Genomic DNA, 23900 nt, shown 5'->3' with positions numbered 1-23900 from the left:
GCATCTCAGAGGACTGGATAAGGGGGAAAAAATCCTGGGTTCAGTTCTGATCTGCAATCAGCGGATATTTTGGCCACCATCAAAATTATTACTGTTATTGGAACTTTAATATGCATCACATATGGAATTAATTTTTTTTGAGATCTGTTACTAGAAAGTAGACCAAAATGGTCATTATAAAAGTTAATAGTAAACAGGACTTGCACGGAAATAATGGTTCCGTTATGAAGTTGTAGTAGTACATTTTATTGATTAGCCCACTGGCCGTATCAAAACACTTGACAAACGTGCTTGACACATATGAAGTTATTACTAATAAATATTTCAGCATGTAAGGAAACTGTAATTTCTAAAATAATTGCATTTATATCATTCATTAATTTCTGAAGTGGTGGGAAAGCTTTATAGCAGTGGTTCTCACCCTGGGGCCCCCAGATGTTTTTGGCCTTCAACTCCCAGAAATCCTAACAGCTGGTAAATTGGCTAGGATTTCTGGGAGTTGTAGGCCAAAAACATCTGGGGACCCCAGTTTTGAGAACCACTGCTTTATAGAGAAGCAAATGTGTTGGATAGGGTCGCACTTCCCCTGAAGACACAGGTGCGCAGTCTGGGGATGCTCCTGGACTCATCTCTGACCCTGGAACCCCAGGTGTTGACAGTAGCCAGGAGCGCCTTTGCTCAATTAAAACTTGTGTGACAGCTGCGCCCATCCCTTGAGACGCTAGATCTGGCCATGGTAGTCCACACCTTAGTTACATCCCATTTGGACTACTGCAACGCTCTCTACATGGAGCTGCCTTTGCAGATAGGTTCAGAAGTTTCAACTGGTTCAGAGATCAGCAGTCAGATTACTAACAGGAGCCCCGTACAGGGAGAAATCCACTCCCATGTTGCGGCAGCTCTACTGGCTGCCGGTCTGTTTCCGGGCTAAATACAAAGTGCTGGTCATTACCTTTAAATCCCTAAACGGCTTGGGTCCAGGCTATTTGACTGAACGCATCTCCTCTTACAAACCAGCCCGGGCACTGTGGTCAGCAGAGGAGGCCCTGCTCTCGGTCCCACCCCCATCTCAAGTACAGCTGGTGGGAACGAGAGAGAGGGCCTTCTCCGTGGTCACCCCCCACCTCTGGAACTTCCTCCCTAAAGAAATAAAGCTGCCCCCTCCTTCCTCTCCTTCAAAAAAAACAACTGAAGACCTATTTATGCACACTGGCATATGGAGAGGAGGAGGATTAGATAAAGAGAGATCACTCTGGCTGAGAACTATATCGTATTTGGACCTTCCTAGTCCATGCCAGCCCAATGGTCATCTTTGACCACACAACCAACCCACACTGTGAACTCTAGTTGACTGTTTTAAATTAACGTGCATGTTTGTTTGTATTTGATGTTTTTATATAATTTTGTTTGCCTACAAGTAGTTTAATTTATTAATGTTAGACTTTAATTTGATGTTAGGTTTTAATGTTATTTTTATATGTGGGGTTTCTCTGGGATTTTTATGTCAGTATTTGTTTGTTTACGGAGGCATTGAATGTTTCCCATTGTATGTTGGAATCCGCCCTGAATCCCCTTGGGGAGATAGGGCGGAATACAAATAAATTATTATTATTATTATTATTATTATTATTATTATTATTATTATTATTATTATTATTATGTGGTGACAAATCAAAGAATGGAAGCACTCAAACATGTCTCCCTTTCTTTCTTTCAACTTATTTTTTTCCTAGAAGAGATAATAAGGAAAATTTGAAAAGTTTTACCAGAAACCAAAAATAGACACAGGTAATTGAGATGACCTTGGATTCTCTTGACCTTGACTTCAGTTTTACTTTGCTCCTTGTCTTGAGTGGATTGTTTACATAAGTCTTGACCTAGTTTCCAATCAAACTGAACAAATTTCTGTTTACTGTAATTGGTTCTCCTCCCACATTTTCCCATAAATGTTCAGCATGTTAATTCATTTGAATTTCTGTGAGGATTTTTGTGATAATACACCTGACATACTCCTAAATACCAACTAGCGTTCAATGAATGAGAACATCTATGTCACATGGTCTGGACTAAGATTTACGTATGAGGATTTTAGATGAATGGATTTTAACTTGAATATGTTTTTTAACTTTTGTATTATGTATTTTGTTATGTTATGTTATTTATTTATCTGAACTGTTGTTTGAATGTATTGTGTCAGGCATTGAATTTTTGCCTATTATTGTAAGCTGCCTTGAGTCCCCTCGGGTGAGAAAGGCAAGGTAGAAATGATTTATGCAAATAAATAAATAAATAAATAAATAGATGAGCTAGTTTTTTCTTGCAAACTCCAAGGAATCTAACAAAGCTCTGGCTTAATCAGTGTAAAAATACTCATTTGGAACTTGCTTTAAAGTGATTTGAACTACGCCAGGGTCAACACTGAATGAAATGGTGACATGTCGGAAGATGCAAGAAGTAGTGAAAACTCTTATTAGAATTCCTGGAGTGTTGTGTGGTTTCCGGGCTGTATGGCCATGTTCTAGCAGCATTTTCTCCTGATGTTTCACCTGCCACAGATGCTGCTAGAACACGGCCATACAGTGATTCCATCCATGAAAGCTTTCGACAATTTATTAGAATTCCTTTCCAAAACACTGGACAGAAAGCAGTGCAGCAATGTCCTTCTGCTGTGGCCCTCCCCTGAACTTCTGAAAGATGAACAGCTGCTAAATAATATCTCTTTATATTCAAGCAAATAGTATTCTCACATCAAGGACACAAATGAGCTCAGAATTCTTTTGTAACATTCAAGAAAGATTTTTAAATTTAATGCTAGAATTTTGCAGCCTTTGCTTCCTGAAGAGATTTCCATTATATCGGCTGATGTTTTCTTTCAAGAGCTAGAATGGATGTCAAGCCACACTGATGGCTGTCTGTTTCCTTGAAATTATAGACCAATTGGTTAATAATGATTCCAAAAATTCACATACATAAAACCTCAAAAACTACTTAGGTGATTTGGCAACAGTCCCTGCCACTCAACCTGCAAGCTGAAATTTGAATGAGACAGAGACACAACTGAATTTTATAAATAGGTTTTCTGTGCTGGACAAACTGTTTTTGTAATTAGTTAAACCATCCAAGTCTCAGCACAGCTGCAAACTATTTTAACTGTCAAGAGATAGTATTACAGTGCATAGTGCCTCTGCGCAATAACATGGACTACTAGAACAAAGCTCTACTACTATCTCCACCAGAAACAAGTGACAAGGATTTATAGTAAACAATGCAATTTAGGACATGACAAAGAAGCCACTAATCACTTAGCAAACTAGAGACTAATGTTGGAGAATTTCACTTATTCTGTAAATATTGGTCACAAGGAAGAGATTGTCAAATGTTAAGTTTAAAGAGGTGGCAAAAACCATTCAACTGTAGTCGGTATGGTATAGTGGTCACGAGTGTTAAAAAGGGACACTGGAAGACCAGGGCCAGATCCCCCACTTGGCCATAGAAATCCAGAAGCAAAAAGGAATTCTGTTGTTACTTTTATAATAGTTTTCCTGTACAGACCTGAATATGTCATTGTTGTATTCTAACTAGAAGCTAATACAAAATGCCAAATGGCTGAACTCGGTGCGGACATTTTCGAGAAGGTCTATTAATATATATATTTTTTCTACTTAATGTTTTAAATTATATAATCTCTTAAATTTCACCTTGGGGCCCTGGCAATCTGACAAGCAACAGTTACATTTAAATACATAAAATAACACAGACTTCTATGATTCCCAGGGACGAAGAAGCATAGGGTCATTATCTGAGCTGCTAGCTCAATCTTGGATGTAACATACATTTGGCATGTCAAAGATGTGACAGGATATAGAACATAGTATAGGCAAATGTTTCTTGAATTACTACCAGGGCTAGAATAAATAATTATAGATGAAAAACAGTTTTCTAGTTGCTACAAGATTACATTAGGATTGTCAAGACTTGGGTTCAAATCTCTACTAAACTATGTAGTGCATTAAATGACCTTGGGCCAACTTCCATTTCTCACTCTAACCTAACTTATCCTCTGCTGAGAGTATAACATAGAGAAGGGTTTCAAGAGTATGGTGTGTGTACTTGTGAGATCCTTGGTGAAAGGGCAGAATATAAATATAGCAAATAAATAGTGAAGAATGCAGAACAAACCAGATTTCAGAGCAATTTTATATGTATTACCAATAATACAAACATGTAAAAACTGGGCTGTGTTTCAAAGCCTTACATTGTTTTCAGTTGGCTCCCTCTTTGCCCATCTTTCCCCGGGAACTGAAAACATAGATGTTTCGGTGCGCATTTGAATGAACAGGCCCTTCAGACTTGTCTTGATACTGTTATTGGTTATGTTTACAAAATTGTCTGGCACCTTATCACTGTTCCTTATCCCATATGTTATAGCACTTTATGGAACCTGTCCTCGTATTTCTCCTTTATTCATTTTGATTTTATCCATGAACCCTTGAATGCTGCACTTGTCACCTTTTGCTGTGTGCAATAATTGATGCTCAGGCTTTTAAGTAACTGTCTTGTATGTTGTTCTGTTTATTGCTGGAATGTTTAATCTGCTGTTAAATTTTATACATGAAATGCTGTTATGTTGTTGTTCGGGCTTGTCCCTGTGTAAGCCACCCCGAATCCCTTCGGGGAGATGGGGCGGGGTATAAGAATAAAGATGATGATGATGATGATGATAATAATTATTATTATTATCATCATTATTATTATTGTGAAATTCTCACCTTAAATATCTAGTTTCAAATTAGTGGCAGCAAATTTAAAAAAGCTGTAGCAGTAATTGAAGAGCACACCCTCTATTTCTAGTTTTTCTTCCCTTGAAGTCTCCAATAATGTTTCTTTCATCTCTACTATTCTTCTTTTAACCCATTTTACGTCCCCACATGGTACTGAAAAGACTTCAGATTCTGAAAATATTAAAACAGCTGATGCAAAACCAATTTGCTAACTGACTTGCCACCAGCCGTTGTTTTGTGTAATTGTGAACACAGTTGGTGGGAGAGGGCCTTCTCGCTGGCTGCTCATGCGCTTTGGAAATCCCTTCCGTGTTGTCCTTCCAAAGGCTTTTTATTCAGGCAGCTTTTAAATCAATAAGATTTGAAGAACGGATCAGGAGAGGCTGCATGGTGTTGTGAATTGTTTTTAACAGCTTTTAACTTATTCATTTAATAAGATGTTAATGAAATTGTTTTAATAACTATAACAATTAATCTTATTTTAATTTTATTTTGTAACTTTGTAATTGTATAGTTTTTAAGGTTATAAAGCTGCTTTGGGTTTCAGCCCTGAAAGAAAAACAGAGTACTACTAATAGTAATAACCATAATAATAATAATAAACAAATGATTTTAATTTGAATATAGGTGTTTCTTATGCTATGCTATATAGTTTATATATACAATATTTATACAAGATACTTCAAAATGTTGGACCCAATCTCAAAGCAGTATATTTCACAATGATGTGTTACTATAACACAAAAAAAGTACAAATGGTTTAATGAGTTGTCAAGTTTTACTCACCATTTTAAGCAAAAACAAATCTGAAAAATAACCCTGCAAATGAAGAACATCTCATTAGAAATTGTCGCAGGTTTGCCATTTTGCAAGCAATTGCGACTAGGGACTGTTTGTGTTCTAGAGGAGAGGCATCTAATGGGAATCACTTGAAACTCGATACCTCACCCTTTCAAATTGTAAGAGTTTCATTAATGGGCAGTTAATGGTTGCAGAGATATTCAGATTTCAAATCAGGTCCAGCTTTTATATCAAATGTTTGGCAGCAGGATTTGGTGTTTTCTTGTATTAAGTCTGCAGTCTGCAGTTGTTATGCAAAGGATGCTACTGTAAGCTTTTCTGTTTCTTTCTTTCCTTTTATTTCTTCTTCCAGAGCAGCCCACATGTTGTCCAAATGTCACAGAGTCAGTTGCTTGTTTCCTTGCCAGAACAACTTTCTATTTACCAAACATGTTCTTGCTGAGAAAAAATATTTTGTTCAAGCTTCCCTATTAAAAATGGAGATCAGACTTGTAGCAAGTCTCAGTGGAAGACTTAGACTCAGCTTTTAAACATTAAGATTTTTATTCATGCTGGTTACAAGCATTCTGACCTGTAAATTACATTTTTAAGTCACAGGACAAACCAAAATGTTGTAACTAGGGCAATGACATTCCTAGCATATAGTATCACTGAATAATAGGCCTTCTGTCTTTCTTTCATTAAAAAAAAAAACTTAAACTGTTGCCAGTCCTTTATAAGCCAAACATCTACAAATGAATAGCTTGGAAAAGATTTGGCTATTTTTCAGGTAGCCAAGTCTACAAGAGACTTGTCATTGAATATATCAAATAATAATAAATTCTGATTTCATTTCAAGTTTCTAGTTTAGTGTTATTAATTGTTTCAGTTTTTTTTTAAAAAAAAGAAAACTGAGCACTCTTTAAAATACTAGCTGTTTAGGCACGTTTTACTGAAATAACTGCAACTTCAGGGTACGTATTGGGGAGATAGGGCGAAATATAAATAAAATTATTATTATTATTATTATTATTATTATTATTGCTACTACTTTAGGAATTTGGCAATGAGTCAAAGATCAAGCAGAAAACTGCTTCAACCACAGAGGGCCAGATTTTACGTTTCTTTTGGCTATCAATTACTTTCAAAAGTCACACACAGGGATTAGACTAGCACAGTTGGTTTTTGAAATGAGGAGGGGCATGTGGATGAAAAAAACATGATATTAAACTTAAGAGGAAAGGTCAACTGGTCATCCAAGCATAAAAGAAAAACATACCTTTTACAAAATTACAATGAATAAAGGAACATCATAAACATTTATTCTACAAACAAAAAGAGAGACATAACTCGATAAATAAAGGGCAAAAGGCACAGCATTGGAAAAACATTTTCAAATGATTAGCTCCTTCAGTATGTTTTGTAAACAAACCAGCCTAAGCAGTTTGCCAATGTTTATGTTGTAGGACACAATAGCACAAATAAAGTGCAATCTGGAAGGCTTAAGTAAATTTCTAAAGAGTCTGATTTTTCACTCAGTTTCAAACAACCTTTGCTGTGAGACACAGCTTTGTGTTCAAATGAGAGCACAATTTCTATCAAAAGTGAGGGAAAGCAAAAAGAAAAACAGTGTGGGATGAACCGTATTTTGCTTTTCACATGCCAGGCTGTTTTGAGCTCAACAGAACTAGCACTCTCAAAAGAGGAGACTCAAACTACAATTCTTTCATCAACAATACTTAAACGTGCTAAAAACGTAACATAGGCAACCCTCCCTCTCTACTAAAATTCAGTACTTCAACTTATGAAGAATGATTGATAATACATATTATGAATATTTTTAAGTGTAACTGACCAGCAAGTGAAATTATGTAAAGAACAATAGCAAGTGACTCATTCTAAGGTCTTTTCTGGGCACTTTTTTGGTACTGTATGTTTGCCAATTTGGCAAACCTAACATCAATTATGCAGGGACTTGTTGTACCACTCTCTAACAATTCAAATTGCAGGCCTGGGCATTAATAAGATTGAACAGCACAGGCGGCACAGTCTAAAACAAATTTTCCTTTTGGATTAGTATATGAGCCCCTGCATAACAATGTACCTTGATCTTCTGGGATTTCCTTCAACCTTGAAAATGAAATAGATTTACGGTAGATAGTAATCATGCAACTATCAGCATGAGAAGCTTTGCCTTTATGTACAGTCTAAATTTCATATTCAAGCAGCATAAGTGTTTAAAGTCAAAGCTATTGAATGATTCCTTTAGGTTGATAATGTCTTCACAACAGGAAGCCCGGGCTGTGGTGCAGGCTGATAAGCAGTCAGCTGCAACAAATCACTCTGACCAAAAGGTCATGAGTTTGAGGCCAGCTCGGAGCTGCGTTTGTCTCTGTCTTTGTTCTATGTTAAGGCATTGAATGTTTGCCTTATATGTGTGATGTGATCCGCCCTGAGTCCCCTTCGGGGTGAGAAGGGTGGAATATTGTAAAGAAGTGTGTGTTTTTATTTTGTTTATAGATGACATGTTTATTTGATTTTGTTTAAACAGTCAGGTTTGGTTAAGTTTAAAATGGTAAGTATTGGAGCTGATAATACCAGGAGTTAACCAGCTCAGCATTATGAGACAGGTTGTCATGACAACGGGGGCGGAGCCAACCGCCGTTTGAAGGAAAAAAGGAGGGAACGTTTAAAAAAACAGGTCAGTCTGTAATGGTGAAATTACAGTGAGGACTGATTCTCAGTTGGAGGATCAGGGTGGCTCAAATGAGGGAATTTGAGTCAATTCTAAAATAAGGTGACTTATTTTAGGTAGTCTGTGATTTTTAGTCACAGGGGACAGACTGGTTCCAAGTTTAAGGAAACCAGGGAGGCAGACCTCTAATAGGCCAGACTAAGCAAGTTGGGTGACTTGTTTAGGGTCATTTGTAGAGGCTGTGGAGAAGGGAAATTAATCCCAGTGGATCCAAGAGGATCAGGTTTTAGTTTAGTCTTGAGAGAAGGAAGTATTTTGAAAGTTGGAACACCTCACATCTATTTGTAACTGTTATTCTAAGTGCCTTTAAGAAGTTATAGAAACCACTAAGCTCTGTACATGAAATAAACTTGTTTTGATTTTTAATCCATCTAAGTCTCTGTCATACTCATATTCTAAGTTAAGCAACATCACCATCTGAAGTAAAATAAATAAAGGAAGCATAACAAGAATAAGTGCCATCTGCCTGACATCTCCTCCATTTGGTGGCAGCGAAGAAGATAGTTAAATGCATAATAATATAATTAAAATCATCATCCAGACATCTGTACAAATTGGTGGCAGCGGTGGGATCTAAAAAGATTCCTCCCTGCCTCACACCTTTACAAATATAAATACTGTAAATAAATAAATAATAAATAAATAAGAGGTGTTTCTACAGAAGCAAAACACCAACCCCCGTATAAGCCTGGACAAATCAATATGATTTCGGTCCCTCTGCTTCCCCTTCAACTCATTTTCACCACCATTGGATTTACCACCAGGTTTAGAAAGGATCAAGTGTACAAGTAAGGGAAGTATTCATGTTGCTATGGCATGCTGATGGAATAATGCATTCCATTTCTCTACATCAAGTCATGTGAAATATCTGCTTAATAAACACTGCAATCCAGTTGCTCTAACATAACCAAAGGTGTAATATCTAGTAGGGCAATTTATAAATTTCAAAAGGCTGGAATGTGAACGGTAGCTTCTGAAATATTGCTCTTCTTAGCAGGTTCCAAATGCAGTTTAAAAATAAAAGTAAATAGCAATAGTAGATGCATTAGTAGAAGAAATGTGCTGTATCCATTAGAATGTCCTGGCTGTGTTTTCAACAGCCTATTGCCAAGACAGTAACTGTGACATTCAGATTTAATTATAGCTGGATAGTCGTGATTCTGAAGAATTGAGATTCTACATACTTTTCTATAATCCCAGATAGTATTAATTTAAAATGTGCAACTACAACTTTATTGTCTACTTACTCCACCTTCTAACACACTGGTACAATAGATTGAAATCATGCAGCTGCTATAGTGTAATGGACTTTAATTACAACATTTACAAATAAAATAGCTTAGAGACCATTTACAATCATAAGATAATGGCAAAGGCACAGTAATACAAGATTAATTAAGAGAGAAAGGTTGGTACGTAAGCTTTCTTATTAAGCGGACTTTCTGTGATGCATGCACTCTAAGATCCTTTTGCACACTGACATGCCAAACTAAGATGGCTATGTCTCTGAATTCCGGATCTATTGAATTTTCATATATATTGTCTCAGAATTCGATAAGTAAGGGTGTGAAGCAGGGCTCCCCAAACTAAGACCCGGGGGCCACATGCAGCACATCGAAGCCATTTATCCGGCCCCTGCGGCAGCAGTTCCCTCCTCCTCCACCGAGGAAGATGCGTGCATTGCATCACCTCCCTCGCCTGGTGCGTGCCTTCCAAAGCTTTGCTTATTTATAATGGTATTTTAATTATTATTTAATCAACAATAAATTATTAAGGGGTGCTTTTCTAGTGCTTTTGGTGCAGAAAGGCAGGAGGTTGGCTTAAATGGCCCAAGGGGTTTCTTCCAACCCTCTTTATTATTTTTATTATGATATTATTATGATTTGGAGCCTCTTGTGGCGCAGTATGTTAACACTCTGAGCTGCTGAACTTGCAGACCGAAAGGTCCCAGGTTCAAATCTGGGGAGCGGAGTGAGTGCCCGCTGTTAGCTCCAGCTTCTGCCAACCTAGCAGTTTGAAAACATGCAAATGTTTTCAATTTTTTTTTAAAAAAAAAAACTATAGTCTGGCCCTCTATCAGTCTGAGGGACCATGAACTGGCCCCCAGTTTAAAAAGTTTGGGGACCTCTGGTGTAAAGAGTGTACAGTGTTCCCTCACTACTTCGCAGTTTGCTTTTTGCGGATTCGCTATTTTGCAGTTTTTCAATAAACCCTAAAAGACTATTATAAATAATAAAAAATTACAATTTACAGCCTAAGGAAGGGAGGAAGGAGAAGTTGAAGGGAGAGAAAAGGAGCATAAGCATCAACGGGAGGAGAAGGAGGTGATTTATTAATACAAAATTGGTTGATAAAGACTTAAAATAGTGTATAACTACTAAAATAATGTATAAATATTAAAATAAATATAGTGTCCCTACTTCGCTGATTTTCACTTATTGTGGGTGGTCCTGAAACATGACCCCCGCGATAAGTGAGGGAACACACAAGCTCATATAAGCCAATTTTCCAACAACACTCAAACATAAAAAAGAAACAAACTGAAGGTAGAACATATCCTTGACATCAAATGTTGAGCAGAGCTGGAGAACATGTGGAACTCCAGCAGAAAAAGTGGCAGATGGAGAGACAAATAATCACTGCTACTTCAGTACATACGCCCCTCCCCCCGGCTCCAAAACACATCTCCCCGCTGAAAACAATCCTTGGATTGCTGCACATTATTATGCACATTACCAACATGAAGTTGCATCATGAGAAAACAGAAAGAATGCAAGCAATGACAAGTACTGGAATATGTTTAACATAACTGTTGGGTTGAGAGAGTTCTTTGATATCAACCATGTGTGAATTTAAAAAGCTGCTGTAGACAGGGATATGAGCCCACTGAAATTCCAAGTGCATGATGACAGAGTCTACACACAAGGCACCAGGAAATCCAAATCCTGTGAGAATGGATACATATACAGTAGAGTCTCACTTATCCAACATTCGCTTATCCAACGTTCTGGATTATCCAACGCATTTTTGTAGTCAATGTTTTCAATATATTGTGAATTTTTGGTGCTAAATTCATAAATACAGTAATTACTACGTAGCACTGCTTATTGAACTACTTTTTCTGTCAAATTTGTTATATAACATGATGTTTTGGTGCTTAATTTGTAAAATCATAACCTAATTTGATGTTTAATAGGCTTCTCCTTAATCTCTCCTTATTATCCAACATATTCGCTTATCCAGCGTTCTGCTGGCCGATTTATGTTGGATAAGTGAGACTCTACTGTATTAGGAATTATAAATCAAGCCTAAAAGGATGTTGTTAAATTAATAAATGTATATCTGTGTGTGTGTGTGTGTGTGTGTGTGTGTGTGTGTGTGTGTATATATATATATATATATATATATATATATATATATTATTTACAGTATTTATATTCCGCCCTTCTCACCCCGAAGGGGACTCAGGGCAGATCACATTATATACATATAGGGCAAACATTCAATGCCCATATACACACAGAACCGAGACAGACACAGAGGCAATGTAACCTTCTCCTGAGGGGATGTTTGATTCTGGCCACAGGGGGGAGCAGCTACTTCATCATCCACTGTGATGGCACTTCCTCATTCCAACGTCGTAAATTAATTAAATTTGCCTCCCCACTTTATAAGTGGTACCTTACTTCCTACTTGATAGATGCAACTATCTTTTGGGTTGCTAAGTCAGCAATGAGCAGGGCTATTTTTATTTTTTAATTGACGAGTGCTCACCCCGCCATGGGCTGGCCTCGAACTCATGACCTCATGGTCAGAGTGATTTATTGCAGCAGGCTGCTCACCAGCCTGTGCCACAGCCCGGCAAGCAAAAGCTAGAAAGAGTTTGGATGGCAACCGTTATTTAAATTCCATCCTAGATAGATCTCAAGCTCTGTGTTGTTTCTAAATAACAAGCTATGTTGACAATCTTTTAAAAGGTAAACACAGAGAGGAATGATACTTATTCCTCATGTGTGGCTTTCATTTAGTTCATTAATGAACCCTTATTAGCCAAACCCACTATCACACAACCCTGAGTTGTCATGTAATTCCAAAAAGTTCAGTATAGGTTTCCTTCAATTGTATCTTTCATGCAGGATGGCTATTTCTAGAACTCTGGTGTATACTGTATAATTAAAAGGTCACTGTAATAAAAGCATATGCCAAATAAAACTTGGTAGGCTTTAAGATTATACAAAATTCATTCTTGGTTTTGCTGCAACAGGGTTAACAGCAATTCTGCTCCAAATTCATAAATATTGTAATTCGGAATTACTCATTTGATCATTCCATAGTACAAAATCTGATTTGAGTAATAGGATGGAGGCAATAGACAAAAGATCTTAGTTGACTTACTAAGAGATTGTCAGATTATTCAGCCCCAGATTCACCTCACTAGCATCACGCCTACCTGTAATATAGTGCACTGAGATTGTATTGCTGTTCACACCCCAAATCTGAGCAGTGGCAGATCCCTCTTTCCCCCTCTTGCTTAGGCAGGCTTTCATCTCACCCACTGACCTGCATCTTTTATTTGGCTTCCTGATGGCAGCCCTGTCCAAATGGCTGGACAGGGCTGCTCCAGAGCTGCCACCATCACTGCTGTGGGACACTGCCCCTTATGCCACCAGCTTTTGGACCTGACATGATCATCCTTGACAGTACTTGCCACCCCAGGAACCTATGCCATCCCTCCCCCAAAGCCACTCTATTTAAATAATACACATTCAGCAAAGTAGAGCAACAGACTGGATTTTCCTGGAAACTGTGGAGTAAGACGTGAAATTTGGTATATCACATTAAAGCCTATTAGAAGCTCTTGTACTACTAAAAAGATTTGATATTGTGTGTCAGGATCAAGGCAGCTATGAGGTAAATACATATTTTATCAGTACACACAGTCCCCAAGTTACAAACAAGATAGGTTCTGTAGCTTTGTTCTTAAGTTGAATTTGTATGTAAGTCAGAACAGGCACATTTTAAAAATATAACTCCAGTCAAATTGTATATATATTAGCTTTGGATAGAAAGATCAACACCCCTGTGGTGTTTGTTTTGTTGCCTGTATAGAAGGTTTCACCTCACTTTCTTACCTGTGACAATGGGATTTTGAAAAATGTGGCTTGTTGTGGAAACAAGGATTGGTGCTAAAGCTTCAGTTGAGATACCTTTTCCCCATGATTCCCCAGGAGTGAATTTCCCTTCTGAGGGGTAGATTTCTCTCACTTCCTGTTGTCTCACCCCTGTTCTTAACAATGAGTCATTAGTAAGTTGGATATTTGTAACTCGGGGACTGCCTGTATAGACAAGCCCTAAGATATAAAGAAAAGGCTGAGACAGACAACTGCAGCCAATTTAAAAACATCATATAAATTTCCAATTTTAGAAAAACAGGTGGACAACAAAAAGAGGTTCTACCACTGCTGAGATAAATTAGGACTCTTCCAGGTAAGATAAACTACTGTGAATCAGAAATTGTATAATCTCACTTCAGAAAATAACCCCAACTTGCTACAAACCTCTCTTCCTCTAATTTACAAATAATCTTTAGGAATATAACTAGATCCCAAAATGACATTGCATGCAGTTTCTTAATTATGCATCATAGGAGAGTATATGGAAGGGGTGGGTGAGGAGGAAGCACATGCAGCTAGAGTTCAAACAAAATATCACAACAGGATGAATGAAACCCCATATATAGCTGGCTCAAAAGATTGTCCTCTTTAACACTGCTGCTATCACAAACCAGTTTTCATAGGTATAAATAATAAAATTTCTTTTGGTACGTGCACAGACTTGTCTGGCCTCATTTGCCTAAGGTCTACAAAAGTAGTTTGATGAGCCATTGTAGTGTACATTTAATTATGAATCTATACATGCCGAGGGCAACATTGACACAGACTATGAACTTACTAGTACATCCTCAATGCATTTCTAGCCACTCAACCAAATAGAAATAACTAGAAAAATAATTTTAACTTCTTGCAAAATGTTCCGAAAACATGAATTTGGATCACACTGAATGTCATGATGCTGCCGTGATATTGAATGCATGATATATTTTAAGACTTAACATATATAAATACAACATATTTCCAAAGCAACATGTTCAAATATGTTATCCTTTGTTTTAAAATGTTATAAATATGCTTCTGATCTCTTCCCTTTTGCATCTTGGGGTGGAATATGTTCTCCATCCTCCTGTTGTAAAATCAATCTCTCATATGCAAACATGAAATTGCTGGCAAAATATCAAAACAACTCAACTCTGGCTTCAGCAGTCTGTTTCTGTATCTTGGTTGACAACCAGGCCACCATTTCACTAAACATACACTGCTACTGTTCCATTTCTCTCCACATACAACACATCACCCTCAGTGGTTTCCTACTAGACTATACATTCCCTGTTCAATTCCCCATGCAAAGATTAATTGAAATTGCTATGTTTTAGTGAAGTTTGATGGGCATGACCAAACAGATCTTTGCTGGCAAGTATGTCCTCAGCTTAATAAGATTATGTCCCCTCAGCACAGACCACGGCTCCTTATTACATCACCATCTAATCTTGTCAACCCGATAGCTTAGTTATTTCTTTCTTTAGAGTGCTGATTGATCCATGAAAACAAGCTGTGTTTTTCCAAATCCCCCCTTTTGGTTTTACAAATGGGGCTGACTGGATGCTTCCAGCTTGCAGTAAAACACTGGCCAATTTACTCTGGAAAATTCAGTAACATATTGAAAAGCACTTCAAGCATAATGGCAACATGCCTTTAATTCCAGCCATTTGGACAAAGCCTAAATTCTTTGAGCCTGACAGACAGAAGAACACACTGAGGTTTGTGTGGGCTACTTTAGGAAGGGGCTTTTCACAAGTTCCCTGCGAGAATCCTTTGGCAGCAGGAACTGTCTGCCCCTTTTTAATGGTGTGTGTGCGTTTTCTGCAGTTATTCACAGAGGATGGTAGGAACACATAATAAAAACTTCATTTAAAGCTTTATTAATTAAAAATACATGCACGTTTTTAATCTATGCTAGAGTAATTTATATTTATAACGTACCTCTTCAACCAAATAGGATGATCACACTTCTATATACAGTACCGATATGTGGACAAATGATATTTTCTCCATTTGTATATTATATTACATTTTTACATGATTGTGATCATAAGATTTGTTTGCAGTTGTTTGGTAAATTTCTTTATAATGATATATGTCAAGAGTCAGACGCCAATTAGCGAACAAAAATAGAGTTTATTCAGCAGATAAGCCAAAAAGTAATGTTAACACAGAAAAAACCTTGAAACACTTCACTATCAGTGCTTCAAGAGCAGTTCAAACAAAAATATAATTCAGCAACACAAGCAGGTAAAAACAAAGCTAAACAAACTTAGTGCAAACTGCACTTTCTGAGTCCAAGCCCTGCCAGCCGGCTCTGTAGTTTTCAAAGGAACAGTTCCCAAAAGAAAACACCAAATTGGTCAGGAAACAAACAAACAAACTAAGAATGCAGTAGACTGTTTCCACAATGTGGATAAAGCCGAAGGCTCCAAAAGGATGGTGAAAAGACGTCGTCCGGGATTCCAAGGTCAGGTCAGGAGATAACAGCGGTGTCCAAAGAGCAAGCCAGGAGTCAAAAGCCGATAGTAGTCATCAATCACAGGGCAAAGGCAGTAGCAAGGTCAAATTCCAGTCCAAGGTCTGAAGAGGGTGCAGTCACCCAAAACAGGTCCACGATAAGACACAGCGAGAGCCAAGCTAGGTGATAACAGCAGATTCAAATCATAGTCCAAGTCCAGTCTTCATGGAAGCACAGAGATCCCAATGGCGCCTCAGCAACACCTTGCCACACGCAAAGTGCAGTGGCCAAACATTCCCATTTTATTCCCCTTCCTCCTGGGTGACCAAACACTCACACCCAAACACCAGGTGTCCCAAATCTACTCAGAGTCTGAGCTCCACACAGCTAGAGCTCGTGGATCTGGAGTAACTAGCAATTCGTCGGAGTCCCAATCATCCTGCCCACACTTAGCCCCATGAACACTTAAAGAACCATCCTCCCTTCTCCAAGCATCCCAATTGGGATCAGCTCCTGCAGAAACCCCAGGTTCAGAAGTATCCATAGACCCCAAATCCCCAGACATCTCCGGTGGCTGTGCCCATTCAGTGCCCGCTTCCCCAGCCACCACCTGTTCCTCAGCATCCATCTCCCCATCTGAATCTTCCTCAGAAGATCCCCCATATAGCTCTCTAAGTCGCTTCCTGCGCAACTCCTCCAGTGAACCCTCATCACGAGGGTTTTTTCTTCCTCTTCGAATTCCATCCCCATCAACCATAATCCCCGAAGGCGCAGTCACAACAATATATATATATATATATATATATATATATATATATATACACAGTTGCCTCTCCACATCTGCTGTTTTAACACTTGTAGATTCAACCATGCTCAGATTTGCAATTGCCCTGCCCCAACTTGCTACTCTCTTCCTCTAATTTACAAATAATCTTTAGGAATATAACTATATCCCAAAATGACATTGCATGCATTTCTTAAAAATGCATCATAGGAGAGTATATGGAAGGGATGGGTGAGGAGGACGCACATGCAGCTAGAGTTCAAACAAAGTAATATTTGCTACCATAGATAAGCAAAAAAAAAGTCCTTGCATAATATTCCTAATTATATTCTACCCAGTTCAGAAGGTCTTTTAAAATTGTAGAGCAGGTCCTCTGGCCAAATTGCTTGTAATTATAATGCAAATTACAGATAATATCCCAATATTTGTAGACATAACATTTTCTGATCATTCTATTCCGTTCCGTTGTCATCTACAAAGCTAGCACTCGAGAACTGCACAATTGAGTTTTAAAAAATCATACAAAATCATTTCCCATAATATTTTAAGTTGAGATGTATTCATAGACTTCCTGGGCCGCATGCAACCCACGGGTTGGACACTAGACAAGCCTTTAGACTTTGAGTTTAAGAATATTTCCATCTTGTTACTAGGGGTTTCTTGTCTCCAGCAACATGTAAAAAACTTTGTTCTCAAAGTTTAAGCTTGCTGAAACTCTGACTTTAATGCTCTGCTTTTTATGAGTAAATGGTGATGGGAAACAGAGCTCAAGAGAAAGAAAAACAGCTCCCTTCAAAAATCATATCCCAGTCAAATGTTTTAAAGAAAATGAGACATTCTAAATTAGTTCTTTGAGGAATTTCTCTCTGTTACAGCCAGAAGTCCCAAGTGGCACTACTTTCCAGACTGTGACTCTGAATCCAAATTGTAGTAAGGGTGAAAAAGATAGAATCTTGCTGGGACGTTTCTGAAAGGAACTATCTGAAATCTTGAAAATGTTGAAAGGGTTCTAACAAGTATGTCAAATACCAAGAAAACGAGGCCCAAATTAAAGTTGACAATAGAAGTCTTTGAATTCAGGCCTGCTCTCATCATGTAACAAGTAAGGATAGAGTCACATTAAAAAAACAAAAAGAACAGAAGAGCACATTAAACACTCCTCCACTTTTGTGGCCCAGATCATACCTTCACGTGCTTTTCTGACGCATTCATCTCTTTTAACAACAAAGAATTTGGCAACAAAATATAGAGGAGATTGAGTTCAGCAGACATAGCACCTAGGTCCAGACAATCAAGCCCCCACTCCAATCTCACCCCTTCTCAGCAGTTACTCTCAGGTGGTGGAACTCCTTGCCACACAAGGGAAAGCTGACCCTGCTCTGTTTCCCTTCTGTAAACGGCAATTTTTATTTACATTATGATTACTTGTTTGGCCATGAAACCCATTGGGTGACCTTAGGCAAGTCACATTCTCTCAGCTTTGGAGGAAGATAAAGGAAAACCTCTTCTGAACAAATCTTGCCAAGAAACACGTGATAGATTCACCTAGAGGCCTCCATAGGTCAAAAATGACTTGAAGACACACAACAACTGTTGTTGTTTTATAGTTTTATAATTTTAATGGTTTTAATCTATTGTCATTGTTATTGTTTTGATATATCGGTATGTTGTTTTATACATGTAAGGCATTGAATTTTGCCATTGATTATGTTGGGAACTGCTTTGAGTCCTCCTTATATACATGCAATATAAATAAATAAATAAATAAATAAACAGCAGCAGCAAAGTGAGTCACACAGGGTCACATATTAGGAGAAAGGCGGAATACAAAATGAATGAATAAATGATTATTGCAGGTCCACATTTAAGCAACAAATCAAAATGCATGTAATACATTTGTACAGTATATCTTCTGCACTTTTTAAAAGACGTATCAGGATCTGGAAATCAGCTACCAATATTGGCAGTGTTTACAATTATCTTCAACATGCGGAATGGGTCAGGAAGTCAGCTACTTTGATGCAATGCTTCAACTCCTCCAAATGCCTTCAAATTAAACATTTGAACAATGCTGCAAATGTGATAATAGCTGACCACACATAAACTGTGCCAGTCCGTGCACTGGTAACTCTGAACTTCAAATATAGGATCAGAAAAAATGGCACAGTCCAAATAATTTACTGTAGTACAAAAAATCTATCTTATTTTAGTTCTACTCAATTGTTTCTCCCCACTTCCAGTGTAAGATTACTCGTTTTAATCTTCCACTTAATAAATATAATTTTCACTCTTTCTGCTTCATAGGATAAGTAGTTTGATGGACCAGATGTGTTGAACTTCATTTTTCACTACTATAGGTGAATGAGAAACCTTCTAAACAGTTTAGGTACTTAGTCAAAATAAAAATATGATGCAGGTAACCTGCTGGAGAGGCCCTCCTCTGTGTCTCATCAGTAGGGCAATACATTGTGGAGGGGGGAACTCAGCCACCCAATTGTGGAATATCCTCCCCTTAGGGCTTGAATGACTTCATAACTGGTATCATTCCAGCTCCAAGTAAAAACATGAACTTTTGACTGAAAACACTGAGGCCTCATTGATTTCCTTCAAACTGCCTATGTGCAAGATTTTAATTTATCTTAAACTGATTTAATCAACTTCATTGAAGACTGTCAAAACTTTTAAACATGGTTTTGGTCTTTTTAATTAGTTTTTTTTACTGGTTGGCTTAAATTGATTTTGTGTATGTCACTCAATTCTTTAGGTGTACAGCAAAATAATAATATTTTAATACATTAAAATAAGCTAAAGCTTCACTATCAGATGATGTCTGTGGTATTCAAACCTGTACTACCGACTCAAGATAATGAATGTGGAACATAAATAGACCAAGTAATAGAAACGTCATTTATTTATTTATATATTTACCCATTAAAATATTTCTACACTGCTTATATAAAAATATCTCAAGGTGGCTTAGAAATGAAATTAAAACAAAAAACTAAAACCATATGAACTGGTGAGTTAAATATATTTAAAGTTTAATACAGTTTAATACTTTTTATATTGCATTTGAGAGAAATCAATGAGGCCCATAGGCTTTGATGATCAGCCAAGATTTTATGGTGCCTAAACGAAATCAATGTTGCTACCAATTGTGCCTCCCAATAGGCGAGTAGTTTGTATTTGGAGTGCCGTGGCTGAGGAAGCCCTCATTTGTACACATCTCATTAGTGGGACACAAAAATGATCATCTCCCCCAGCAGCTGGGTGGGCAACTGCATCTATATTCTGTTTCCCCAACCCAATACAATTGTGTGCCTTAAATTCATTTCCCTAAGGTGAATCTATCATGGAGTTTTCTTGATAAATTTGTTAAGGAAGATGGAGTTGTTATGAATGATGGTAACTTCCCATTTTCCCCCAGCCCTCCAATCTAGGTTGGTTCTGCACTGAACAAAGCTGGAAGAAGTAAACTCTGCCAAAGTCATCAACTCAGTTTCCACAATATACATCTGAACGCTACACACATCCACAACCAGGACACAGAAAGTAGTTGTTTCATTATAGACCTGGTATTCAAGAGAAGCACCAACAGAGCAGTGGGTACACTGACATCGTACTCTGAATCTTGTGGTGCGGGAAAAATCCTGTGCATCTGCTCCACCTTTTTCTTACCTAGAATGCCAATCCATAGCATTGAATCCATAACACCAGTGGGGAAACCCCCCAGAATTAATTATAACAGATGTACAATACTTAACAAACACAAATACAGTAGAGTCTGACTTATCCAACATAAACGGGCCGGCAGAAGGTTGGATAAGCAAATATGTTGGATAATAAGGAGAGATTAAAAAAAGCCTATTAAACATCAAAATAGGTTATGATTTTACAAATTAAGCACCAAAACATCATGTTATACAACAAATTTGACAGAAAAAGTAGTTCATTACACATTAATGCTATGTAGTAATTACTGTATTTACGAATTTAGCACCAAAATATCACAATGCATTAAATACATTGACTACAAAAATGCGTTGGATAATCCAGAACATTGGATAAGTGAGCCTCTACTGTAATATGGAACACACACTGGTGAGGCACCAATGTTGCAGGTTAAAGCACCTGTATCAGACAAACCTAACAATATTTCCAGAGACCAACAGCAAATTTTAAAAGCAAGAGTCAAGATAGGAGAAACAGCTATTTAGCATCAGATACTTAGACGTTCCTCAGAAAACAGCATAGTCCCAATTCTGTGGGGGAAACAAAGGCCTGATGTAAAGGCACTTCTCTGCCCCAGCTCCAGATAACCTGGCTGCAGCACCCACCGTCAAGCAGACAGTTTTAATATACGGCTCATTTTTTTCATCAATGTAGATTAAACTAGATTCCCATGTTTACCCTAGTTTTAATCTATATTTTAGAAAGTGACATTACTGGCAGCTCAGACTGCCTAAAGGGATTTTCATCTAGATTGCACGTTAGAACAAGAAGCTGTTGCAGCAAGGCAACAAAGATTTAAGACTAAATGAAGCATTTGGAAAAGGGTATATAGGTTCTAATCATAGATAACTGGGAATCAGGAAAAAGCTAAAGCACAGAGATCACAAGGGAATACATGAAGGAAGAGGATGGGGCCACAGAGGAATACTTATTAAAATAACACATATTAACTTTCCAAATCTTCAATTACATTTAACATTTTGGGGGGGGGGGGGCTCACTGAATTAAATGTGTTGACAGTGAAGGTATTTCAAATATTTATTGTCTATCTACCCAAAGGACTTTCAGCTTAAGATATTGTATAATGAAGGCTTTCAAATAAATTCATTTTCTTCCTATTCTCCTTCTACACTATCATTGAGATAACGTTCACAACCATACAGAGAAATGGCCAATACAATAGCATGAATAATTCTAACTTTGGTATTCAGTGACATATTTACACTTCAGAATCTTGGCTGGTTCTTTCATATGTGCCCTCCTAAGTCCTAGTCTTCTGATTTCTTGACTGCAATTACCATTCTGATTACTATGCCAAGGTATGGAAAATCTTGAACTTTTTCAATTCAACTGTAAATTTGTCTCTGTACTGACTTTCTTAACTATCTTTAGTAATTGTTCCAAGTCTTTGCTATTTTCTGCTATTGGTATGGTATCACTTGTATAGCTTAAATGATTGATGTTCCTTTCACCTCTGAGCATGGCATCAGCTGGAAGTTCTTTTGGTTTGTATCATCTGCTACAGTGTGACTAGTAATTGTCCTCTGCTCTGCCTCAATGGCTTACTGAGGGGCTTCAGATCTGGAAGTCTCATTTTATTGTTTCACCTTGGATTATCTCCTCAAATGGTTTTTATGGTGTGACCCTCAGAACAGGTTTACTGTGCAGTACTAACAAATGTTAGCCATGGTACCATTACTGTTGTCTTTGAGCTGTTAGGTAGATTTAATTTGGTTCTTCAGCAAAAGGCTTTCTGACATGAGCAACCCCATCAGTAAAACTGCAATACTGCTACAGTGGGCATATGTTTTACTTCACAAGTGAACCCAATCCCACCATCATGGAAAGGTAGTGCCAAGACAGGAGTGATTTAATTATATCTAAGCAAAAATTATCCTTAGGACTTTGACATACAGTGTTCTCTCACTTATTGTGGGGGTTACGTTCCAGGACCACCCGCAATAAGTGAAAATCCGTGAAGTAGGGACACAATATTTATTTTAATATTTATATATTATTTTAATATTTGTACTTTATTTTAGCAGTTACAATATACAGTACACCAGCAGAGAAAAACGGAAACTAAATAACCCTTTTTTTATTTCCAACCCTTCCCTACCTGCCCCCCTTCCCTGAATTTCTCCCTTTCCCCCTTCCAAAACCCTTTACACACCTCAAAAACCCGCAAAACAGAAAAAATACCACAATAAATGGTTACATTAATATTTATTGAAAACCTGCAGAACAGCAAGGGAGCGAAAAGTGAACGGCAAAGTCGCAAGGTGTGATGCCTCATGGGCCTTGTAGTCCTGTTCCTAGTGCTATCGTGGCAGATGAAGATGAAAACATGGGGTTTTCGCCGGTTCAACAAGAACCGGAGTCCTTTCACCTGCCGGATGTTGATGTTTGTCCTCAAGAATTCAGTAAAACAGACCTTGGGCATTCCTCGCCTCCGTTTCCCAGGAGGGAATCTTACTCTAGAGACAGAGGAGTCAGAGAAGCAAATCGCAGGAGTTTACGGATCGCTGCCAAACAACAGGCTGATTAGGCCTGCTTCCCTTGGGAAATTCTAAGGAGTCTTGCATCTGGACAGAGTTGGGTTTCGCTTCTCGTTCTCTAGGGAAAGAGATTGTTGGCGGGAAAACGAGACCCAATATAGGTGTTTGACGCGGGAGATTCTTTGCGGAGTCAACAGAGCTGCTTCAGGAGTGAGATCGTGTGTGGACTTCGTAACCCCAGTTCCTTGCTTCCCGGATCAAGAATTCAAGTACTGCCTTGCTTTGTTGTTATCCACGGACCTTGTTCCAAGATTCACTGTTTGCCTTGTTTCTAGTCACGGACCTTGTCAAAGAACCAAGTCTATTTCCAGCCTTGTTGTCAAGCTTCCTTGGACCTCTAAGACTCTGACATTTCCCCACACTATTGCTTGGCAATAGTGTGTGTTTCGGTATTGGATAAAGAACTTTGAACTCTAATATCATTTATTGGACAATACAATTTTGGACTATATTTGACTTCATTTGAAAGGTCTGCTTCTGAACTATATTCTTCACTTGTTTTTATTGCTTTTATATATTTCCTTAATAAAGATATTAGATAGAGATTGGCTTCCGTGTATGGTTCTTGGTGCCCAGCTGCCTGGGGTCTGACACAAGGGAACATTGTATATTAATTCAAATCAAGCATGAGAGGGATGAAAGATTATACAGAAAGTGATATCCAACAATACTACTCTATCACTCGAATACTCCAATAAGTCAGGAAACATATGGCACTTTAGATCTTGTTGAATTTCAACTCTCAACAGCCCTATCTCATACAGCCAATTGTGATATATGTTAGAAATTGCAATCTAACAACATGTGCAATTGCTTTCCTGCCACAAAAAGTAGTTCAGCTGCATTAATATGTTTATATAAACAGCCAATACCACATTTATTTTAACTGAAGA

The 23900-nt window shown here is 37.9% G+C and overlaps 1 protein-coding gene across 4 annotated transcripts in view; it reads right to left on the bottom strand.

The window, feature by feature from the left end:
• LOC100559261 (rho GTPase-activating protein 39) overlaps positions 1 to 23900 on the bottom strand; it is a 121646-nt gene that overhangs the window by 86162 nt on the left and 11584 nt on the right. The window contains exon 2 of one of the 4 annotated variants that reach the window (XM_062978771.1): positions 5568 to 5600. The exons of the other annotated variants lie outside the window; for them this stretch is intronic. Within the exon in view, the coding sequence (XP_062834841.1) occupies positions 5568 to 5600 (33 nt within the window). The remainder of the gene's footprint in view (positions 1 to 5567; positions 5601 to 23900) is intronic. 4 annotated transcript variants of the gene reach the window in all.

The sequence above is a fragment of the Anolis carolinensis genome, chromosome 4 (genome assembly GCF_035594765.1).
Source record: "Anolis carolinensis isolate JA03-04 chromosome 4, rAnoCar3.1.pri, whole genome shotgun sequence".
Lineage (NCBI taxonomy): Eukaryota > Metazoa > Chordata > Lepidosauria > Squamata > Dactyloidae > Anolis > Anolis carolinensis.
The sequence above is the reverse complement of the archived record's forward strand: the minus strand, read 5'-3'. Positions and strand labels throughout refer to the sequence as shown.